The sequence below is a fragment of the Pezoporus flaviventris genome, unplaced genomic scaffold, assembly GCF_033815535.1.
Source record: "Pezoporus flaviventris isolate CSIRO_AGI_PZ_B2104156 unplaced genomic scaffold, CSIRO_AGI_Pfla_v1 ptg000095l, whole genome shotgun sequence".
Classification (NCBI taxonomy): Eukaryota; Metazoa; Chordata; class Aves; order Psittaciformes; family Psittacidae; genus Pezoporus; species Pezoporus flaviventris.
In genome coordinates this window covers 1,919,694-1,943,337 of record NW_026892643.1, presented here as the reverse complement: position 1 = coordinate 1,943,337, position 23,644 = coordinate 1,919,694, and the positions used below count along the sequence as shown (strand labels likewise).

The window sequence follows — 23,644 nt, the reverse complement described above, 5'->3', positions numbered from 1 at the left end:
TATGAGTGTTTTCAAATCTCTTCCCCATGATTCTGCTCCATCAGACTCAAAACTGTAGCACCAATTAGCTCAGTCACCCAGGATGAAGATCAAGGTTTGGTTTAGGATGCCCAGGAATAATAAATGCAGGCAATAGGCTTTTTTAGAACATCACAGAGAAGTTGTTTTTCCCACTATGTGTTAAGCATGGGCTTCAGCCCTAGACGTCGTCCCCCTGAGCATACCAATACACATCCGTATTCAGGAATGGATCAACACTAGTCAGTGACTGTGACTGACTGCAGAGCACTCCTTTACCCTATCCTCATTTCCTCGCCTCCTTTTATTTTCCTTTCCTTCTCCACTCTGTTTCTTGCCCTGCCGTCAGCTTGTGTTTCACAGGGAGAAGGTGGGGAGAAGAAGAGGAAAAGGAGAATGCCTTCAGCCCAGGACCAAGGACCAGACGGGAGAAGGCACAGCTTTTCTCACTTGCACTCTGCTCCTGAAACCCCTAAGAAGCCAGCTTCGCCTGAGAGTACGAAGTGTTCATTCCTGTGAAAGCTCAGCCTCTGAACAACATATCAGTTCTCAGTTATTCCAGCAAAAAACTCCCAGTGATATTGTTTCCCATTCCTTTCCTTCCCAAGCCAAATGAAATAATAACAATAAACCCCACAAACCTTAGCACAGTGTATAATCACATATAAATACTGTCATCCTGCTAATGAAATTCGTTTAGTTTCCTAGCCTTCAGACCCCACACTGCTGTAAAAAACAGCAGTTTTCCCCAGACATCACCACTTCTGTCATGAAATTGCGGGAGAAATTGCATTGATTCTTGTCCCGAAGTATTCTGGAGCTTGGCTTTTCAGCCTGAGAACTTCCCAGGCAAATATGCAAATGTTGCTGGGACATGACCAAGTACAGATACAGAGGCACAGAAAACATGTTTACAAGAAAACACTGATTATGCTCTGGATGTTGAAGGAGATAGTACCACAAAATTGAAGCAGGTCAGTCACGTATTTCCCATTATAAACTGTAACACCATGACAATGGTTTGCTTTTCAAACACCATGCAACACATTTGGATACTTACATGGAATTAAGCAGAGCACAGAATGGGAAAGGATGGTCAGTAAATCTAAAAAAGGTATCTCTGGCATGATTTCAGGGCTTAAAAACTTTAGGAGGGATATATTTAAATGTTGAAAGGTCACTGAACTACTTGGTTTCCAGATGGACTGGTTTTAGTCTGCCAAAACAGCTGTTTGTGTGCAAGAGCTATGTGGCTAGGATGAACTTGTTTCTTCATTTCCAAGGTCTATTGCTGTTATCAAGACTTCTTTTTCTGTATTTTAAAATTTCTGTTGCTATCTTTCATTTAGGACAGTAAATGAACAAGCCTTTCTTTGACATAGGTGGCATTATATTCTTTTAACAGAATAATTTCTAAATAAGCACATGGAGATTATTCAATTTTCAGTTCTGAAAAATAATGTTTTTAGAAAGTACCCAGGAGTCACAACTGAATGTGAGTTTCCAATGTAGTATTGTGGAAAATAAAGTTAATCAGATTATTTTGGATAAAACATAGTTGGCACTGGAGCAGACAATACCAGATTATAACTTTCCATTTTGGTGCTCATAATTTGACAAGTATGTTGAAAATTTGGAAAAGATGCAGCAAAAAGCTCCTGAAACTATCTGGAATTTTGAGAAAATAATGCCGGAGTCTGAAAGAACTTAATGTGTTTAGTCTGTGAAAACCTAATTGAAGGTCAATTGAAGGCCTGACTCCAGTATAACATTATTTCATAGAACACCCCAGATCAGAATGGACCTCAGAAGATCATCTTGTCCAATCTGGTTCATTTCCAGAGTAGCCAATATTAAACAGCTGCTTAATAAAGCAAAAGAAGAGACACCAGATGATGAAGATGCATTTAAGATATTGAACAAACTGCCGTCAGAGCAAACTGTTCAGTAACATGTTCCTGTCTACATCTTCATCCATTCAGTCAGAAACTAATTCCTTCTCCAAAGACAGACTTCAGTCAGACTAGCCTCAGCAAAAAAGGGAAATTGTTGAATCTAATCCATGTTATGACATACAGAACGATTAAAAGATTTTAAAGATTCTTTCTTGTCTCAAGGTGCTACAATATCAAGTGCCACTAATCCATATGAGAGGCAGCTACTGAGTGATGAGCAAGATGCAGCATTGCAATTCCCCTCCTTTTGAGTGGTTGCCCTGCTGTGACAGAGAGCTGGGAAGGGATCAGATCCCACTGAACAGCTTCCTGGCTACTCTCAGTACTGGCTTTTACAAGACAGGTGAAGCTGGGCTCAGCCTGTGGAAGCTGTGATCATGCTTTACCAGATCCTGATAATTTTAGAAGACATGAATGTGGTTAGCAGCTCTCAATCAGGTGTGTTGAGTCACATCACACACCCTGTGAGAGTGATGGGCTGCCTGGGTATGCTCTTAATTACCAGCAAGGCTTGACTTAAGAAAAGGGCTGTAGCTGCTGGGCCTAAGTTTAATTGGGTGCTAAGCTAGAAACAAACTAGAAAACAGAAAGCTGTCCCACACCTTCAGCTCCTCATATGTGCTCTTCCCCTGGTCCATTTGGAGATATGAGACAGATCTATGTCATCACCTGCAAGCGTGATGGCATTGGCTCTGTGGCTGAGACATTCCGAAATGCTGTCAGAACCATATGGCTTTCTTAAGGTTTACAAATTTGGGCTCTGGGCAGTGTCATCTGCTCTCAGTCATCGCTCTGTCTAATGCATTGCTGCCTGAAAACTTGCTGCCTGAAGAGATGGAGGATTTTTTGAATGTTGCAGTAAGCTCCCCTCTGACGGGAAGACTGGAGACCAGCCAGACGTGAAAGCTAATCTGTACGTGTGGTATGAAACACTAGGTTTGGGCTTTCTGGCAGGGTAAGCAGTACCCCTAAGATTCAAGAAGGAAAAGTAGAATATATAACCCCAAGAGTCCTTTCCTGCTCTAAAGGTAATGATCTGAGGCAAACACAGCTGGAGCAAGAACGGAGCTCTTTGGGCTGCTTCAAAAAGCAATTCAAAGGATTTGCAAGAACACATCCAAATCCTGGTATTAGACCTTGGTTACAGTAATGTAGAGGTGTTTCTGACATGTCACAGATTTGGGATGTCAGTGGTGACAAGCAAATGTGTCAATGGCCTTATTGCAGATGATTTCTCAGTGACATGAAAGTTCTAACTCTACCAAATTCTATTTTCAGGATCATACAGGCAGGTCACGGGAATTGATGCCTGGATGTGCAGGCATAGTTCTGTGTTTTGTGAAGTAGACATGGCGGTATTAAGGGCTTACGTGAGCAGGAGAGGTTGTCATTGCTCTCAGGAACTTGCAATTGTGTTCAGTGTCTTAGTTATTTAAGACAAAAGTACATATGTGTGCTCATGAGCAGATACATTTCTACTGCCTTTAGCAAAAGAATGATTAGCAGCATAGCAAATTAGAGCTGCACACTGGCAGGTGTCCAACAACTCAGAGGAGGGGTTGCTTCCCTACCACATCAGAATGGGAGATGGGCTGGGTGGAGGCACCCTCTTGAAGGAGGTGGTCAGTTGAATTGGTACAGGAAGGCAGCAACGCATTTTTTCCTTCTTGCCTAAATCCTGCGTGAAGTGAGAGTGCCCTAGAGGGCTGGTACCACGGCAGGCTAGTAAAGGCAAAGAGATGTGTTTGCCACACTACTGGTGAGATAGATAAGCTAAAGATACATAGAGAGAATTTTGCAATCTGATTATGTGTTGCAATGTTAAAGATCTGTATTATCAGGTGGAATATTGTGAAGGAACAAGAGCGCTTTTCTGATCTGCAGAACACAGTACAGCTCATTCTCATTATTAATTTTCATAACATTGTTACTGTACGTCAAAATATTTTATGCAATTTTGATTACTTTGGCATAGTTGGACCTTATCTTCAAAATATACAGTGTTATTTCAGGTATATTCTTCATGTTAAGCTTTTTTCTGTGTTCCTACTCAATAGCACAGCACAGTACTCAGGAAGGGTTACTTGCATGTACTTTTAGATACACTTATTCAGAACTACTAACACAATCAGACAATGACAGACATAATCAGATAATGACAGACACATCATCAGACACAGGCAGGATTTCTGATTCCTCAGTTCTACCATGGTTTCTGCTTGACCCCAGGCTGGGTCAAGAGTCCCCATGGAGCTATTTCCATGGTCCATGCAGCTCCCTGGCTTGGGTGGGGTGGGTCTGGGCAGATGTTTCTGGAGGGTCACTGTAGGGTCCAGGGCAGGTCAGGCAATCCCTGAAGAGCTTGGGAGCATGGAGGGAGTTGGGGTTGCCACCGAGGAGCTTCAGCAGTGGGTAGAGGGCTTCAGGTGCCACTGAGATGGTCAGTACCAGAGGCCAAGCCAGAGGTCACAGAGGGCTCGAGACTGTGTTGGGAGTGGCACTGTGAGGAAGAGGGGGCTCCCCATAGTGGAGGCAGGACCTGCCCCACCACGCCAGCCAGGGAGCAGGGCAGGCAGGGGAGCAGCAGTCCATAGTGACAGCAACCAGGGTAAGACACAGCCCAATGGTAGCCACGAAGGCCCCTGGCAATGAGGCAAGTCCAAGGTCAAACTGGGAAGTCGATTTGGCAGGTCAGGGACAGGGGCCAGCACAGGATCAGCAGCCCATGGCTTCCAGCAAGGGCAAAGATCTGGAGCCCCACCTTAAAAGCAGATCCCACAGGGCAGAGGGGAACACTTGCCATGGCTTCCCTGCAGCATTATGAGGGGAGACTGGGAGCCTCCCCACATCTCCAGCATGAAAGGGCTGCCCTCGGCTGCACTGTTTGTAAGCTGACCCCAAGCCCTGGCAGTCAAGCCTCCAGGAGAGGAGGATGCACTCAGAGCCCTTACATGGCTTTTCTCAAGGCTGAGTTCACTTGGATGCCAGCCTCATACTTTTTTTCATCATTGTGATGTTTTTCTTCAGTGTTTGTGTGTGTCTGTAGCACTTACATCACAGTATTTCTGTTATTACCCTTTTTCACAGCTTCCTTCTTTCTTCATCCGTGTTGCAATCATTTCACTTTGTATCCGTACTCTTTCAAAGCATTGAACTCTTCAGTCCACAGTCCCCTGGTGCTTGTTCATGTCTAATACTAGTGCTTCCAGTAATGCTATTGGTTTCCTGTAGCACAGGCTAGTTCCAATAGTGGCTGGGTTTGAATAGTTCAATCTATAAAAATACATTTTCATTGAGCCCATCACTTCATCAATGTCTACTCAGAAGTTCACAGCAAAGCACGATGACCATGGCTTTCAACACTGATCAGACTTACGACTTGTCCTACCATTTAAACCTCACTGCATTTTAGTGTTTTGCATTTTATAGTTTTATGAAGATGAAACCATTTTGACTTTCTGCCACTTATTGCGAATCTAGGCAGAGTGTGCCAACAATAACTATAAACTTAATGACAGCAGACGCCTTTAATCAAAATATGTTTGCTAGTGTCCGTTGTCAACAGCATAAACTAAGTTGTTTAATGCTAGATCATCCAAAAATAGCATTTTAAAATCCATCTTTCACATGATGAAAAAAGCAGGGTTAATCCTGTGTATTTTTATTCTCCCACCAAACACTGATTTGAGCCAGTTGTCCAATATCGCCCTCATTCTTATGTAAATATTCAAAAAGTACTCATGAATATAATATACACAAGTAAGTAGTTTTCCCACAAAACAACTGACATAAAATGCTTAAAAATGTAATAAGCAGAGCTTGTATCTATATAGATATTAAATACATTCATATATGAATATAGATATTCATGTATATTCTTTAAAACACACATACCTAGTTGTATAAAGTTAGTGTAAATCCTGAACTGGGTTACCTTCTGTATCCATAAATTCTTAAAGCAATTCTTCTAGTGATGAGTACATGGAGTTTCTCTTTCTGTACTACAGCAATATAACTGTACTACTAATAATAGGATTATACTATAGTATGTAACAGTAATCGTATCATTGTATTGTGACTACATCCTGAATAAAAATTTGGAATGAGCATAAGACTCTGAGATTGCCTTCTCTGCGTATGTCAGCCAGCACTTCATGAGTCGCAAGGTGAGCAGCAAATGTCTCAAACCACAACTACTTCATGCCATCATAATCTGATATTGTCCTTTTGCTATAGCAAAATGTGCAATTGTCTTTTTCCCACAAGTTTTCCATTTCCAGGAATTTCATTGCTTCTTGAAATTTCAAATTCCTCTTTAGGAGGTGCCTTTTCAGCCTTTGTCAGTTTACCCAGGCAGTGCATGCATCTAGAAGAGTCAGCAGGAACTGGCACTGAACTGGAATTCTGCTTGCAACACCATTTCATACTTTGCTGCCAGTTCTCAGGAACCCTTTTTGTGTTTGTGTTATTGGCCCAGCCATACTGCCATACAGCTTAGCCTTTGCCATGTCTTGAGTAGTGATGTCGCCAGGCTTTTTGGTTTCTTCACCGCTTTGCACAATACTTTTACTTCTTCAGCTTCTCCAGAAGTCATGAATTAAACATTCAGTCTCTTTAACTTCTAGTTTTACAGCTTGTCCAACTTCTTAATGTTTTTTTAGGCCTCTCATAACTTCCTCCACAGTGCTCAGGATCAGTTTGCGTTGTCCACCCACTCTGCAGAGGGATATCTTTGGCATTGGTACTTATTTATCTGGGACACTTTCTCCCTGTTACCTTAGGTACCTCCTTTGCAGAGCTCTCCTGTTTCTTATGCAGATAACATCAGGATTGATTTGCACTTAGTTCTTTTTGTAATTTTACCATAAATTTTCCCACAGCTAACTCAGTTTAGCTAAGAGTCTATATCTTCCTGAGAGAAACATATACTGTCAGCAGTCAGATCTGTATCAGCCAACATATCAGTCTTGGGAACTCCTCCAGCTAGTAGGTTACAACAATTAACATAGGCTGAAGTAGAAATCACAAACCGGAGGCCACAGCTTACCTATATAAACAATCTTGCCCTGCCACAAAGGTGTCGCTGTGTTTAAGAACTGCACTGGACTGATTTATACGGAGAATATCAGTAGGAATATGACGTGCTACTGACAGAGTATTGAATTAAACACTCTGCAATACATCAAATAATTAGCTAGTGTATCTGTGGAGTTTTGGGAAAATGGTTTGACAAAGGCCTGTAGCATTTTTTTCCAGCTCTCTGTTTAAACACTTCTTAAGCACCCAGCTGTTTTCCAACTTTTGTCTGTTCAGTAACAGAGAAAAGAAGTTTTGGTATAATGGAAAATGCCATTAACAGGTTAACTTTTAACTTTTCCTTGAACTTCTTAAATGACTGATTAACTTGCTTCCTGACAGTTTACAGAAGAAATGAGGGTTGTAAACAGGACTGCTTACTTCTTTCTTATCACTTAAGTATCTGTTTAATTTAGTTATCACTCACACACTAACTGCCTAGAAACAACACGGGGTGAAGTGCTTGTAACCATGAATTTCCACAAAGTCATGCACTAGAGGCAAATCAGGGTAAAGGCCAAGAAGCCACTAAGTCCTTCTTAAGGTGTAAAAGTGTAGTCTACAGTTCAAGTGGTGCCTAAAGGCACTTTCCACTAAAGTAAGTCAATTTCACTGTCCCAGGAGCATGACACTCATGAGTGAATGTGTACTGGATGGAACCTTTGTATATGATCATCTAAGAGTGAGAAGGGGAAATGACTTAGGAGTTTGTATTGCAGTTTATCTAAAACCAGAAATGTGAAGCATTTAAACCTAGCATGATAGGTTTAAAAGAACGAGGTCTTAATGAGGAAGCACCACTGCCTTTGATCCAGGTCACTAAGAAGCAAGCAGGTAGCCCTCTCCTGCTGAGCCTCAGTAGCTCCTCATAGGCTATGTTGATGAGGCATGCTGCTATGCACAGCAGAAAGCAGACCAGGGAGGGGTGGGACAGTGTTTGCATCCAGTCACCTTTGCTTTTCCAGCCCAAATGAGCCACAGTTTTTATGCGGATCAGTGAGAACACTCAGAGAAAGTCCAGGACAAGGCCTGAATTCACCATTAAATGTAAAACATGTCTTTGAGCTTCTCTGAGCACCAAGCCGATGCCCCTGTCACTGGGATGGTTTAAAAAAATAAAGGTACCTAATGACATTTCGGAAAAATTGCTTCCTGTCTGTGTAATATTGTCCTCATCATTAAAACAACCTGCTATATTATAGTGCTGCTCTATAGCAAAGCAACTTTCTGTGTGTCCCAAGCTGGCTGTGTTCATAAAAAGCTTTCCACTTGCCCTTGACGTGCGGGAAGTGTGCCTACTAATTACTCTGAAAAGAAATTCCTACTTGTAATGTCATTACCTGCTCTGTATAATCATGCTTCTGGGGCCTACTTCTCCGCACTGAGGCAAAGGCTGGTTAAAGTGGAAGTGTCAGGTGATGGTTCAACTGGACACTCTCAGTAAAACTCCTCTTGCTCTTCACATGGAATGTCAGTGATATTTCAGCATCCTTGATCACCCCTACTTGAGGTCTGGGGAGTCTACAGAAAAACTCTGATGCCAAAATTCAGCGTGGTATTTATCACAGCTGTAACATGGAGAAGCAACACTAGAAGCACCCAAAGAGAAAAAAAACAGACTACTTTCATTGTCAAAAGTGATGGTGTATGCTCAATAGCCAGGGTGATCTCATGTCACCACACGGCATACAGCAACACCAAAGAGAAGAGATGCATGCTTCCCTTTCAGAGAACAGGACAAAAGGACCAGGGAATAAGGAGGGGCATGAATAAAGCTGGAAGCTGATATCTTAAAAGAGTGAGGGCCACACATGTAGAATAATAAAAACATAGAAGGGTTTGGGTTCCAGAGGACCTTAAGATGATCCAGTTCCAACCTCCCTGCCATGGGCAGGGACACCTTCCACTAGACCAAGTTGCTCAAGCCCCATCCAACCTGGCCTCTAACACTGCCTGGGATGGGGAAGCCACAGCTTCTCTGGGCAGCCTGTGCCAGCACCTCACCACCCTCACAGTATTCTTCCTTATGACCAACCCTCTTTAAGTTTGAAATCATTCCCCCTTGTCCCATCACTACAGCCCCTGATGAAGAGTCCCTCTCTGGCATCATTATAGGCCCCCTTCAGATACTGGAAGGCTGCTACGAGGTCTCCACCTCATAGCAGCCTGCTCTTCTCCAGACTGAACAGCCCCAACTTTCTTAGCTCACTTCACATGGGAGGTGCTCCAGCCCTCGATCATCCTCATGGACTTCCTCCAACAGTTCCATGTCCTTATGCTGGGGATACCAGAACTGTATGCAGTAAATGCAAAACCATGTGTAGGTCCCACACCAGTAATGACAGCATATTCAGGAACTGGAAGTAGAATAGCAGTTTCAGTGCGGTGCTGTCAGTGCCTGCTACTTTAAAGGTGACATTTTATTAAATCAGTTATATTCTCTGAGGATTTTTCATGGCTTGATTGCAGGAGCTCAGTCGGTGGTGGGACAAATGTTTCTGCACTATGTTCATCATGCAGAGCAGACGTTCCATAAGAAGCAGAAAATTTTCTATACTGACCAGAGAATTCTCAGTGGGGGCTACACGAGGTTCATTCTGCTGACTACTGCAGCTGTGTCACTGCTAAGGGACCGCTTGCTGTTCTGTTGTTGCCCTAGGTTTGCTACTCTGCAAATACATCCACAAACGCTGCCTTCAAGATACTACTGTTTTAGAGCTGCTTGAATGTTGGCTGCTTATGGCTGAATTAATTTCACAGGCTTCTAAAAATATTCAAGTGTTGTGCGATCCTTCAAAAATGTTATGGTAATCTGTTAAATAGCTGTAGTTTGGACTCTGAACTTATTTTGCTAGACGCAATGGTTGTAAGTTTCCAATTAACTAAAAATTAAGCATTAACTGGAATACCTTAATTGAAAAAATATGGAAACACTTTAATTAATTTCTACAATTAGAAATTAGTACGTAAGTGTTGGTAATTAGCTCCCATAAAGTTGTACCTTGTCTTTCTTCCTCGACATTGTAACACCTAGGGCCTTTCTTGAGTCACTCGAGCATGACAATTTCTTTCAGGCACATTAACTTTCCATAGCAAGTGTTACTGAACTTCTTCAAGTGTAATTTGCTTATGTTATGCCTTTTTGCTTACTCACATGACTGAAGTACTTTTCTCTCCACACAGTGGCATTACTAAGTCCCTGGGGTACAGAGAAACATGCTAGGAATACAGATTATAGCTTTCATATTTTGTTTCTGTGGGCTAGGAGCTGCTATTGCTGCTACTGCATCAAATGAGTGGAAAGTCACTAGTCGAGCATCATCTGTTATCACTGCAACTTGGGTTTTCCAGGGTCTCTGGATGAACTGTGCTGGTAATGCACTGGGTGCTTTTCACTGCAGACCTCACCTTACTATCTTCAAAGTAGAAGGTAAGTAAGTGTAATTTAACTGTGTCGTATGGAAAGCTGTGTGTATTGCAAGATGTGAGCCTGAGGAGAAAAAGATTATTTTGGCTTGTGCAAGAGATTGTGATTAAAGCATTGTGATGAGTAAAAGTAAAGGATATTGTAGGTAGAATACCAAATACAGCTTTACAGGAATGATATGTATTCCAAGAAAGACAGTAAGCTGTACTCTATGGTTGGTAATATGTGATAAGTATACCAGACAAAGTTCCAGTAAATATAGTATTAGTAACAAACTACTGTTAGCAGAGGACTAAACTGTTTTACAGCTCTAATTTCCACGCAAAAAATAAGCATCCTCTTTGATGGATGAGGAGAGGAGGAAAGATAGCAAGTTCTGCGACAGCTATCAGCACTCTTCTTAGTATCTAAGGAAATCAGATATCAAAAAGCCACTTCTACAAATACCATGCAAATATTCATGTTCTGGGAATTAAGTGCACATGCATATACTTGCTTTATCACAGACTAATAATTTAACTTTAAAGATCAAAGGTGTGCTGTTTCAGAATGTCCATTTTAATGGAAAGCATTGGATTTGAAAGCCATCTATTAGAGTGTAAAAACAAACAGGGTCTTCTTGCCTTATCTCAGGGACAGGTTTTCTCAGCAACAGGGACTGACTAAAAGTTTACTATGCAATGTGTTTTCTGTTTTGTTCTGTGTGTAAAGCGGCAAATGGAAATGGTTTTCTTTCTATTTGCTGTTAAGCATTGAGACAGTAGGCAAGATAGTTGTTTTCAGTAAAACTGCATAAGTACTCACAAGGACAAGGGCAGGGGGACCCCTCTCTCCTGGATATGGGCAGCACACAAGCAAGATGGAGTCAGGCTAGAGTGGAAAAAATGGATTAAGACACTAGTATTTTAGGAAACCAGAAAGGAAATCCTGGCTAGACAGAGCCAGTCTTCTGAAGCTTTTGTGTGACCAAAAAGAAGCACAGTTCTAAGATACTAATAGCCAGTGGCTGAACGAGATATAATATGTACTGTTGTGTGGTTATTGCCATATTACATAGACACACACACACACACACCTCTCACACACATGAGGAAACCTGGAAACATGGGGATGTTACCAGTTCATACCTTTTCTTGCCTCTCATGCCCCTGCTACATCAGATTGTGTGCTGGGACATACAGAATGACTCTTACATCTGCAGAGGATTTTGATATAAAAATCAGCATGAATTTTAGTACACATTTGATCACGCCCTGCTCAAAACCATCACAGATCACATGTGAGAGGTATGAATGGATATGAATAGTTTTATTTCTTTTAAGAATGTTGTTCATCAAAAATAACTTAAAAGCCATAGAAACTAACACATATGCTTTAAAAGGAAATACTGCATCTTTGCAAAGAACCCTTTATGCATTATTTCTCTTGAAATGTAAAGAAAAAAATTAACACGTCCTCTTAGGCACATATGATAAAATTTGTTTAAAGCAGTGTTAAGTACTTCAGTGACTAGAAATTAACCATTATTGTTATTACTAGTAGTACAAAAGCTGCTTTCAGAATAATCAGTTCTGTAATATGTAATCCATAATCCATTTGCCACTTTGTATCGTTAGTATCATTTTATATCATTAAAATACATACTTAAGCTTTTGAGTGAGATTTTTCTTACTTGCTGTTAAGGTAACATCGACAAGAAACTCACAACAAATTAAAGTAGCACACTTTTGTTAAGATAAGAGAGTAACAAGCTGCTGCACTGACATTTAGGAAATCTAATTTTAACCTGCCAGTGCACGCACCAGCCAAGGGTAATGTTACATGTAGCATAAACACTAAGAGGTATTTTGTTTGGAAAACCTGCTAAACATAAACTCCTGGTAATCCAGTGGAAACAAGAGTGCAACAGGGAAAGAGATTTGCACTCTCATTCCGTCCTACATTGTAAAACAATAAAACATTCAGATTAAAGAAGTAAGAAACTCCCATCTCTGTCCTCCGAGTCTCAATATATCATCATTACTGGCATAGTGATGTCAGGGTGGGCTGGCAATATAACTTTTTCTGTTGCATTTTTATGATTTCATGGAATCTATTGGCAATTTGTCCTATAGCCAAAGATAACTCTGTTACACAAGCTCCTCACTCTGTTCCTACTTATTCATCTTCAGCTTACCACACAGAAAGCATTAGCAGTAAATAACATGAGTCACTTCTATTCCAAAGCAGATTCATTTGATTATTAAAGTTTCGGTTGCACTTTGGGAGGATTTTGCAAGAGAGGCTTTTACATAAGCTATAGGAAGTTTAAAGATATTTTTTTTTCTCCTGTCCAAATCAGAGTAAACAAAAAATGTACTCCAGAGGTCTTTCTTTGAGCAGGATTACCCTGCAGTCATAGGCAGTATGCAGCTATTTACCAGAACCGACTTTCAGCTGAAGGACTGGTTGTGCAGATAGGAGCATAGCCAAGGCAGTAAGATCTCAGGTTGTGCAGCCCAGCCCACCTACAGATCTTGAGGGGTTCATGTTTCTGGACATCTGGGTTAGCACAGCCACACTGCTAACGGTATCCAAAAGATCTGAGCAGTTGCCAAATGTACACATACCTTCACATGTACAGCTGCAGTGGACTCCACTGCAGTGACTGAAACATTCAGGTGAAAGATCATGGAGGAGTATGGCTCATTTACTGTAACACCAATAGTAATAGTGTTGTAACTGCAGTCATTTAAGGCAATGCTTGTGGGAAGAAGCAGTATCTTTTATTAAATCATCTGCTCTGGGAGAAGTATGCAGCAAAGTCATTCATCAGATCTGATGCAAATACGGCAAGCTTGAAGCTAAATATTATCTGGGAACTTTGTCTCTTCAGTTAACTTGGTTACGATTATCAGTGCACCAGATATACTTATGGAAATGGCATGATCAAAACCAAGGGCCCATTGCACACATGTCACATGGCATTAGCCAGAAATTCAAACTGGAGGCACGATATTGTTTAACAAACCCACTAACCTCTGGTTATCCCCTTATCAGTAAGAAAGACCCACAAAGACCCTTCAAAGAGCAAGCCTGGGAACTGAAGCTCCTGATTCCACTGGAGTCAGAGCTGTCATAGACTCCAGAAAGATACTGACGTTTTATAGCAGAGTTTCCACCCACCTTGTCCCCTGCTGAGTCCTCAGTGACCTGCAGGCAGTGGTTGCCTCTCTTCTCATTACTCTCATGTTTATCGTCTTGAATTCTAACAATTCCAGATTTCACAAGAACTACTAGTCTCAGTAGTCTTAGTAGTCTGGCACTGCTTACACACCTTATTTAGGCATTTTGCTTTTGGTGATGCTGCAGAGAACCGTTTCATTCACGTAAAATACAGAAGTGTATCTACCAAACTGAATTGTGCCCACATCCCTTTCGTATGACACTTCCCTAGTCTGTCAGGGCAGCTACCAGGTTTCTTCAAACAATTTCTTCAGCACTTTGCATGCCCGCCCTATGACTCTGTTTCATGACTCCTCTGCACTCCCTGGTTTTCCATGCCATGCATTCAGGGAGGTGTACCAGAAAGTAGAATAATGTGCTTCTCTAAACCTTTGCTTATTTGAGCCTCATATCTTCTGCTGGCATCTCTTAGTCTTGCTAATAACTGTTTTGATGGAACCAAGTGGGGCAAGTAGCACTATCCTAATGGCGCCAATATGGAAAAGGCAATGCCCAGCTGTTTTGGGTCACATCAGCAGACAAATGCAGAGCTGCCGTTTCATGAAGCAGCCATTGTAATGCAGCTATGGGGTGGAAGGAAGCTGAAACAAGACAACTACTACTGTAGCACCTGTACCCAGAACAGCCATGAATAGGCAAGCACTGTTTGAGTTCATTGGGGTGTGGAGAGCAATTCCAGACATGCTTCAGGGTGACACTGGCAACTTTCCCAGAAAGCCCAACCCAGAGCAGGAAGGGACTGACATGAGAGTTTCCCTCACCAGAGAAAGCTTGCTGCCAGGAAAAACACACTATCAATTTGACTGCTGCCAGTCAACAACGAGCCAGCCAGGTATCTGTATGGCAGCAAAGGCCAGGCTTCACCTGAGGGAGGTGGGAACTTAGCGCTATGTCCCCCAGTGGGCAACGCCACTGCTCTGTACCGAAGTGGGGTTACATGTGGGGCAGGCAGAGTGAGGGCTGGGACTACAGAATTCACTCCTGCTCCCTGCCGACCTCTGTATCCCCATGCCCTGCCTATTGCTCCCTGCCCCCTCCCCATCTGCTGCCTGCTCCCTGCCCCCTCTCTGTCCACTTCCCGCTCGCTGCCTACTTCCTGCCCGCTCCCCGCCCGCTGCCCTCCCCGTCCTGCGGACTGCGGCCCGCTCCTCTCTCCATGGTGCTGCAGGCGGTGCCGCCGGGAGAGCGGGCGGGCGGGCGGGGGACACAGGCTGCCCTCGTCCTGGCAAGGCAGCAGCCCCGGCCTGCTCCGGTGGGCGGCCACGGGACAAGAACCTTTTCACTGTACCCAGAGCCACGGCAGAGCATCGGCACTGCACCTTCGCGAGGCTGGAAGGGGAGAGCTCTGGGCCGTCATCCAGGGGTGAATGGCTGCAGCCATCAGCCAGAAGGCAGAATTCATGGAACCACAGAATGGTTTGGCCTGGAAGGGACCTTAAAGCTCATCCAGTTCCAACCCCTCTGTCACAGGAAGGGACACCTTCCACTAGACTAGGGTGCTCAGAGCCCCATACAACCTGGCCTTGAACACTGCCAGGGATGGGGCAGCCACAGCTTCTCTGGACAAACTGTGCCAGTGCCTCATCACCCTCACAGGGAAGAATTTCTTCCTAATGTCTGATCTGAATCTTTCCTCTTTCAGTTTAAAGCTGTTTCCCCTTTCCTATCACCGCATGCCTCGTAGAAAGTCCCTCTTCTCTTTTTTGTAGACCGCCTTTACGTACTGGGGCTGCTACCTGGTCTCCCCAAAATCCATCAGGGAGGTTTTCTTCAGGCTGATGGCCAGCCACAGAAGTATCTGCTGAGGGATACTGCAGGTATTTAAAGGGACAGAGTCACAGTGGTCTGATACTGAGGTTAGAGTATAACTGTGACTGAGAAATTTCCTGTACCAAGCAAATCCTTCTAGGAAAAGCACAAACTGAGGGGAGGCATGGTTGATTTGTGTTTGACAGTCTGAGTTACCCCTCTGTTCAGTTTTTCTGAATACAATATCCATTTGCTGATTTAGGAAAAAAAGAAAGTCAAACCCACACTGGCAAAGTTGAACCAATATAAGAAGAAATAGACACTAGAATCAATAGCACAAATTTGGGAGTGGTGACCATGAGACATGGCCAGAATTCCTGGCAGGGTTTTATGGCTTAATTCCAAAGTACTCTCCATTTCTCAGCAGTCAGAAGGGTCAACAGACTGACTGAAATGCTGATGCCAGTATGGGGATTTTTGCGTATGCAGGGAAATAGAGTGCTAAATCTTGGTAATGAAAGGTTCTCTGCTCCCACAGTTTGCCTCTCAACTGTAGCAAGCCCTTTTCCATGCTTGTGGCCTCTGTTCTGACATTAGATGACTAAGTCTGCTCTCCACTCAAACAAGATAGCCTGAAGCACACATTTGGTCCCTAGAGGAAGCTGGTAATGCAGTAGAGATCAAAAGACATCATGACCATGACAATATATAGCAAATGTTTTTGGAATCTGTCATATTGCACACTCTCTCCTCCCCTCACCCCAAAAAAGTGAAAGGAGAAAGTAAATCAAACAGTTCAGCCCAGGGAGGAGTTGTCTGAGACATAGCACATCTTATTTAGGGTGCTTTCAAGTAAGGAAAGGAATTGATTCATATGCAGCAGGGCCACTCATGAAACAGAGAATCACATTTGACCTAGCAGCCCCAGGCAGATCAGATATGAACCGAAGAAGGGGGCTAACTCCCAAGCATCCAAGAGATCTTTCCCCAGCAAGCTCCAGCAGCAGCTTTGCAGTAGATCCAGAGCAAAACCGGGGGCTTCCACAGGGGTGGTAATTTCCAAAAGAAGCATCCAGAAGACAGGAATCCCCTACAAGGCAGGACAGCTCTCTGAAACCTGGGGTTTTGGATGTCAGAGCTGAAATACAGGTTAGGGGTTTTGAGGCGGCTCAGAAGGAATCCTGCTGCTAAGCTTTGTTTTCTTTTCAAGCTCTTTGTTTCCAAGATTTTTATCTATAAGCTCTGAAAATTCATGAATGCTAAACCACAATGCTATTTACTGTGAAGACTGCCTGGCTCTGGCCAGAGCTATGGGGCAAACTGGAAAGAGGTGTGCCTACTGAGGCAACTGCAGCCAGAAAGATACATAAAAAGAGTCCAAGAACTTGCAGGACTAAACTGCTCAGGGCCAGCTGGAAAACACTGAGGGTGAGGGCTTTCACAGGCAGCCACCAGTCCTGGAGAAGGTGATGGCAGGTTACAAAGGACAGGCTCTGACACTGCTTTAAAATCAGCAGGATTGCAGGAAAACGTGCAGCATTGTAAACCAGCCCTCCTTCACAACTCCTGTTTACCCCTGGCAATTTGACAGCATCTCTTTGTGCTATAAGCCTTCTATCTTTCTGCCTCTGTACAATGGCAGAGGTTACAGCACTGAGACCTTTTTCACATTTGTCAAGGCCTGGACAAGAGTGATGCTGCTTGTGCTTCTCTTCTATCATCCTTACAGCCTTTTCCCTAGTGGACCTGCTGAAGACCACCTCAAAGGTAGTCTTCATTTGCAGAAAATCAGTGAGTAAATCTGAAAGGTATGAAGTGCTGCTATTTGCTAGGGTGGGTTCCCATGCAGCTGGTGCGAGGATGGGAATGCAAAGCTTGTTATTGGGGCATTAATAACAAAGCTCTTTCATCTTCTAATACTCACACCAGGATAGATTGTTATCTCCACTTTGCTTTTAGCTTTCTTTGATTACTCCTACATAGCAGCAGAGAGCATACTGCAAAATGAATAGGATCCAGCAGTAACTGGTATGCAGCCAATGTCTTGAAATACCCCTGTTAAACAGATTTTGTACCCTGGTCTGCCTTGTGAGCACTGGGGTGGGTGAGGGGAGCTTCCCTCTAGCCTGCGCTGAGAAGCCTAAGGCCAATGTACCTCTTCTAATCTTTGTATCAGTCATGCTGTAATCAGAACTTCATTCAAAGTTAGAGGTACAATCCATTTCATTTTTACAAGCCCCTGCAGCAGGAGGGGAGAGGAGACCTGACAAAAACAGCCCTGGTAGGTGGATGGGTGAGACAGGGAGACTGAAGTAAAGATCATTAAATCTGATGATTTTAGAGTTCACACTGCTGGGATTTAAGATTTTAAATCTTTAGCCTTCTAGCATATAGGACATTTGCAGAGGGTGGTGCAAGGGGCAGGGGAAAGAGAGGCTGAGCAGCAAGCAGCTTGAGAATGGGTAAGAGGGAATAAGTGTAGCCAATGGTCATGAGATGAGAAACTGCAAGAAAAAAATACATGTACATAAAAATCTCTCCTGCGGATACCATATGGAGCGCGCTGGGCAAGCGTGAGTTAAGTGCCAGTGTGGTAGAGAAAGAAAATTGCTATGAGACAATAGGGGTATTAAATCCCTCAGTGCAGTTGTTATTCTATGTCTCATGGTTCTTACACATAGTTTTGCAGTATCAAGCAGGATGTTCAATGGGTGCAGCTATTTTAATAGAAATATGCACATGGGATTCCTCTCCATATCCCACATGCATCAAGTCCTAGAGTGTCTGGCTATCCTTACAAGCCTTCCATGGAGTGGGTGCCATGGGACTCACTGATGGTTTAGGGTCTGATTGATGTATCTTCTTGGGTGTTTCACTGGTTCAAATGAAATCAAATCCTTGAAGCGGTGGTGCTATCAGGGGTGTAACTGAGGGCTTCAAATTACCACTTTTTTAAGGCACGTATTCCTTGACTCAGTCCTGGTGCCAGTACTGTGAGGGACCTCTGGCTGTGCCCAACAGATGTCTGCCATCCACTCAATCTTCTCTCTACAGACTGGACAATGAAGCTCAGTGCTCATGCATGGCTTTCCTCTTCAGGGATGCATTTGCTAACACAAAAGAGAGCACATCAGCTCAGATGGCTGTGCCTTAAAGCAGGGTTCTGTTATGCACAAGGACAATTTCTTTTCCCAGTCTATGCCCCTCATGGCCTCATTTGCCCAGCACAGCCTTGTAGCTGCTCATGGAGCCGCTGACCAAATGATCCTAGCATACGGATGAGCAGCCAAGGTGCAGTAGGTAAGGCAGAGGACTGGAAGCAGGGCAGCTGAGAAGGGTCCCAAACTGAATGTATGAGATGGACAAACCCAGCAGTGGGGTACCTGGCAAGGAAAGGGGCACTTCTGATGACATTTCACTATCAAAGTGAAGAAGCAGCACCTCCATTTTGATGGTGCTCAGGATTTAATAATGGGTTTGTGCCATTAAATCTTCCAGGATCTTATTACTTTTTTAAAAAAAAAAACAACACATATATCTATTCAAACTAAAAATTCAAGTCACAAAGCCAAGTGTTCAAACCTTCATTAGTTTCACTGTTAATAATAAACCAGCAAAGTCTTCCTGTTCCAAGTGTGCTTTCTGTCAGAGAGAAATGAACAAAAGGCATGAAACCAGAACCAAAGGAAACCAAACAAAAGATGTTAAAGCATCCACTGATGAGGTGGCACTGATAACCAACAACACTGAGCAGATATATACCAGAACCTGTTACTGTAGACCCTAAAACTGTCATTTAGCTATCTGAAGTCACCCCAGAACAAGGATGGTGACTAAATAGAATGGACCTGTAGAACAAGGGTTTCTACTTCATGCCAGGTGCAGGACTGTCAGGGAATAGCCGAATATGCTAGCCTGGAGAGAAAGCTGGAAAGCCAGATTCTTGTTCTGCTACTTTTATGGGATGCTGGGAAATACTGTTGCCTGCTCAAATATTAACAATTCTATAACTTAAACACTGATGGTCTTAATTCAGCAAAGCACACATTGAAATCCAGGTGCATGGCAAATCTCCTGAGGATATTTCATTCCTCTTGCACCTTAAATACCTTGTAATGGTCACCCACACATTTGCCCCTTATATTTCTAAAGAAGGATCTGAAACAAGTAGCAAAGCAGAGGCATTGAAAGCTTCTACAGGTCATATTCAACGGTCTGCTGATGTGATCACTTTACAACTACCTCTCTTTTTTACTGTGTTAACTATTCTAAATAAAATGTATGTTAGTCTGAAGGTAATGAATCAAGCTCTGGTAAAACACATCCTCAGAGTTAAACTGCTTAAAGATAGCATTTTCTTAATTCCACATCCTAAGCTAAGACTTATGATACACCGCTGAACAGTTTTCCACAGATCATGACTTCCATATAGGAGATTTGAATACTGTACACCATCAACAGTATGATTGATCTTATTTTATAATATTATTTTAGGTTAGACTCCAAAATTTCCCTTCTAGCCCCAAATTTTCCCAGAATTTAATTCTGTAGATTCTACTGGTATTAGAAAGAATACAATTACATAAACTGACAGTCAAAATGAGAAGCAAAACTGAGTACTGGAGGAATCTCATGAATTTCCTTTTATAATAATAAATGCTAATAATTCTACCAGGTCCACTCTACCAATGTTTATACTTGTTATTATTTTGCATGTGGGACTACTCTTCTGAAGATACCAGCAGACACAAAGATGTGTCTCGAGCTCATAGTCAGGGCACACTGATTCATATTTCCAGAGGAAATGAGAGCTCAGAAGTTCTAAATTTCCGCTGCAGATGGAAATCCGCCAAAATCTTCTGTTATTTGGAGACTGCCTTTTCCTTCTTCACAAATGAATTTCTGAACAATAACATGGAATGTCACATAAAAGCCTTTCTATTGATATTTCATCCTGTAAGCAGCAAAAGCAGAAACCAAACCCCAGCCACTAAGAAATGGTGAAAGTGACTCACTAACCGTATCTCAGTGCAGGGTTTCATTGGGTGACCAGGAGAACAGGACTTGCCAGAGGTATTAACACATTCTCTACTGCAAACCCACCACAAGCCCAAGCTGCTGCCCCAGGCTGGCATCCCAATCCAAGCAATTATCACAACATACTGGGCCCTGAGTCAGCCACCTTTTGTTAATAACAGAAGCAGTTATCCCACAAAGTGGGGAAAAGAGGTAATTTAATTAACTAAATTATCATTAATGGCATCTGGCTTATCAATAGCATATTTTAATGGAAACATTCCACCTTACAAATCATGATATAATTATATTCTAGCAAAACCAATGCCACAGACAATTTTGCTTTCATTTACTCTAACTTTCAACGTTTTCATACTGCAAGTAGCTTTGCTTTACTTAGTGGCTATTATGAAACCCCCAATATCATCTTTACCTAACGTTTTCCCTAGAAACTCAGCTCTTTAGAGGAAGTCAGCATTTTCAAGTGTCTGTGACTGTTGTGCCTCTGCATGCAGCAAAGCTCAGGACCTCATCAAGCAGACCTATTTGCCTAACTTGGTGCCGGGCTGGCAAGCAACGAGGTTTTTGACCCTCATGCATGCATCCCTGTTCAGATCTAAGCAAAGATGACCTTTTAATGCAAAAGCCAAAGCTTCTTCAGCTTCCTTGATGATCTGGGAGTCATCTTGCTGGGCTACAGAATCCCCACACGGGGTGTACGCAGAGGTGGGATTTGTCGAAACGGTGATACAGCCTGACCAAAAAGCTGAGAAGTCACCCCCTGGCCTTGTCAGAGCCCTGGACTTTGACTTTTAAAGCAAGGGCACTCACCACAGCCAGTGGTAAGATACAAGTGGATGGCAGAAAGCTTGCTGTCCTCCCTGCCAGGGATTCGGGTCAATTCCTGCTGAGTCAGAAAGACTCCTGCCTTCCCAGCCAGCGGACAGCAGCCAGGGCTTCTCACCCCGGTGTCCCAGAGGCTGAGCAAGCACCGCAGGCTGGCCCTGCTCACCAGGAGCTGTTAGGGAGGTCACAGCCCGAGGCACTGTGAGCACAGCATGGCCATCCTGCGTAACCCCTGCCAACCCCACGGCATTTGTCTTCTTTGCTTTTCTCCCTCAGCCCTTTTGTCCCAAGAACATCTCCAGCTGAGACCATCATATGGTTCCTCTCGTGTTTCTGGCTGACACTGAATAGCACAGGCTGTAGAAGGACCAGCCCATTGCCACTGCCTCTGTGTAGGTGTTTGAGATGGGTATCTCCTTCCAGGAGGCATAGGGAGCTCAGCTGAGGTGGAGGGTGGAATAATCAAAGGTAAAGAAATAATCTAAAGCTGGAAATGTGTGACCTTAAGGGAGCAGGAGGCCACATACAGTAGAGCCACCTTCCCCTAAAGCAAATGAGACACTGTGGTTGGAGATGGTGCAGTTCAGTGCAGGGGTGTAGCAGGGAGCAAAGAGGTTGTTCTTCTCTAGACCTGTGCATCTCTGCTGCTTTCCAAACTGTGGTATGGAGCTTACTCTCAGAGGCTCAATGGCCAGTTGGCTCTCTGTGGCTAGGACACCCTGCACTGCCACAGCCATGCTTTAGCCTGGCCTTCACTAGAGATGTGGACACCCTCAACCCATGGCTCAGTCAGCTTCCATCTGAGTGGTGAAGCTCTCCTGCCCTGGTTGTTGGCAGTGGTCCCTCCCAAAGTGCCATGTTGACACAGCCAGGGAAAGAGGCAGAAGGAGATACAGGCAGCTGAAGGCAGCTGCCTGCAGGCAGCAGTTCTGTCTGTGGGCAAACTCCTCACCAGACAGGTGGAGCAGGGGTGCCTTGGTCTGTGAGGGGGGTGGCTGCATGGGGTGGTGAGTCCTTCCCCTTCCTCCACTTGGCACACACAGAGAAGAACACTGTGTGTGTGAACAGGAACAAGCATAAATATTTCCAGCCAAGGTACTGAACACGAGTCTGTTTGCCAAGTGGCTTCCCTACCTTCTTTGGTTAAGTTTAAGAGAAATGTTGTTGCTCAAAGGAGGAAACAAGTGGGGTGTTTTCCCCCCTTCCTGTCTGCAAATCCAGGCATCTCTGGTCTGCAGTTCCTTATAAACAAAAGAAGGAGTTTTGTAGACCCTGTTGATAAGAGATACTCCACACCACCCCACATCCCACAGATCTGTATTATTATTTTTATGTTTGCAATGATACGCAAATATTTAGGTGCTTGCTAAGGTCATTTGCTAGTTGTGCTGCAGTGTGCTGGTTGCTCCAGCTACTGCAGAGACCTAAGGGCAAGCACAGGCACGACGGGTTGTCTGGGCCAGCTTATAGGGTTTGCACTCCATTAGGAACTTCTAAGTGTGCAGGACTCAGATGTGCCCCAGTGAAAGTAGAGTCAGGTAAATAGGAATGGCCTTATTTTCCACTCCTCTTTTCTGGGAACAGTGTTCAAGGAGAAAAAGACTTGCAGCCAAGGGAGTCCGTCTGGTGTATGACAGCTGGGCCACAGAGTGGCAAAAGAGCTCTGGATAAAACACATAGGCCACAGCCACCCAAAATACATCAGACAGATTGATGGAAGCAGATCATTAGGAAGCAGAAAATGAGCTTGTGAGGTGCAGGACTCTACCTTGACCTGGGATTGAAAATTGGGCCACCAGTATTCAGTATGAGAGGAACTGGGCCCAAGTTGTCCACAATCTCAGCAAAGGCTAACCACTCAACTAGGAGAAACTGGATCATTTCCAAAAACTTCTTGTATTTTAATCAAAATAAAGGGTGGGAGATCTTATTTGAGGAGTCTGAGTGCTCTCAACCACCTGTTCTTTGCAGTTTTACCACCTTGAATTGTTTCAAATAAACATCTGTGTTCAGCATCAGAATTCTGTATTGTGCCTGCTTGTTCACACAGCCTTGCAGCAAGATAGTCGTAGTTCATAATACTGGAGGGAAAGTACTGCTGATAAGGCAGACGAACTAGGAAGCATAAAATTGTATTTTAGGTGTTAAAGGCTTCTGAGTTGCCACTTAAAAGAAGAAAAAGTGACAAGGAAAAGTCTGCTTCCAAACAAGACTAATTTCTATTATGCATGAGTCATATAAAACAATTTTTAGGGCCAGAGATTTTTTTCACTGGCATTGCTCACTTTTCTCAATAACATTACTTCAAGGTCTGAAGTTCACTAGGTTACAT

The 23,644-nt window shown here is 43.5% G+C and overlaps 1 protein-coding gene across 1 annotated transcript in view; it reads left to right on the top strand.

The window, feature by feature from the left end:
• The first annotated feature begins 10,196 nt into the window (after nt 1-10,196).
• CLDN10 (claudin 10) overlaps nt 10,197-23,644 on the top strand; it is a 56,092-nt gene continuing 42,644 nt past the window's right edge. Inside the window, exon 1 of the mRNA XM_061476264.1 lies at nt 10,197-10,479. Within this exon, the coding sequence (XP_061332248.1) occupies nt 10,266-10,479 (214 nt within the window). The 5' untranslated portion in view covers nt 10,197-10,265. The remainder of the gene's footprint in view (nt 10,480-23,644) is intronic.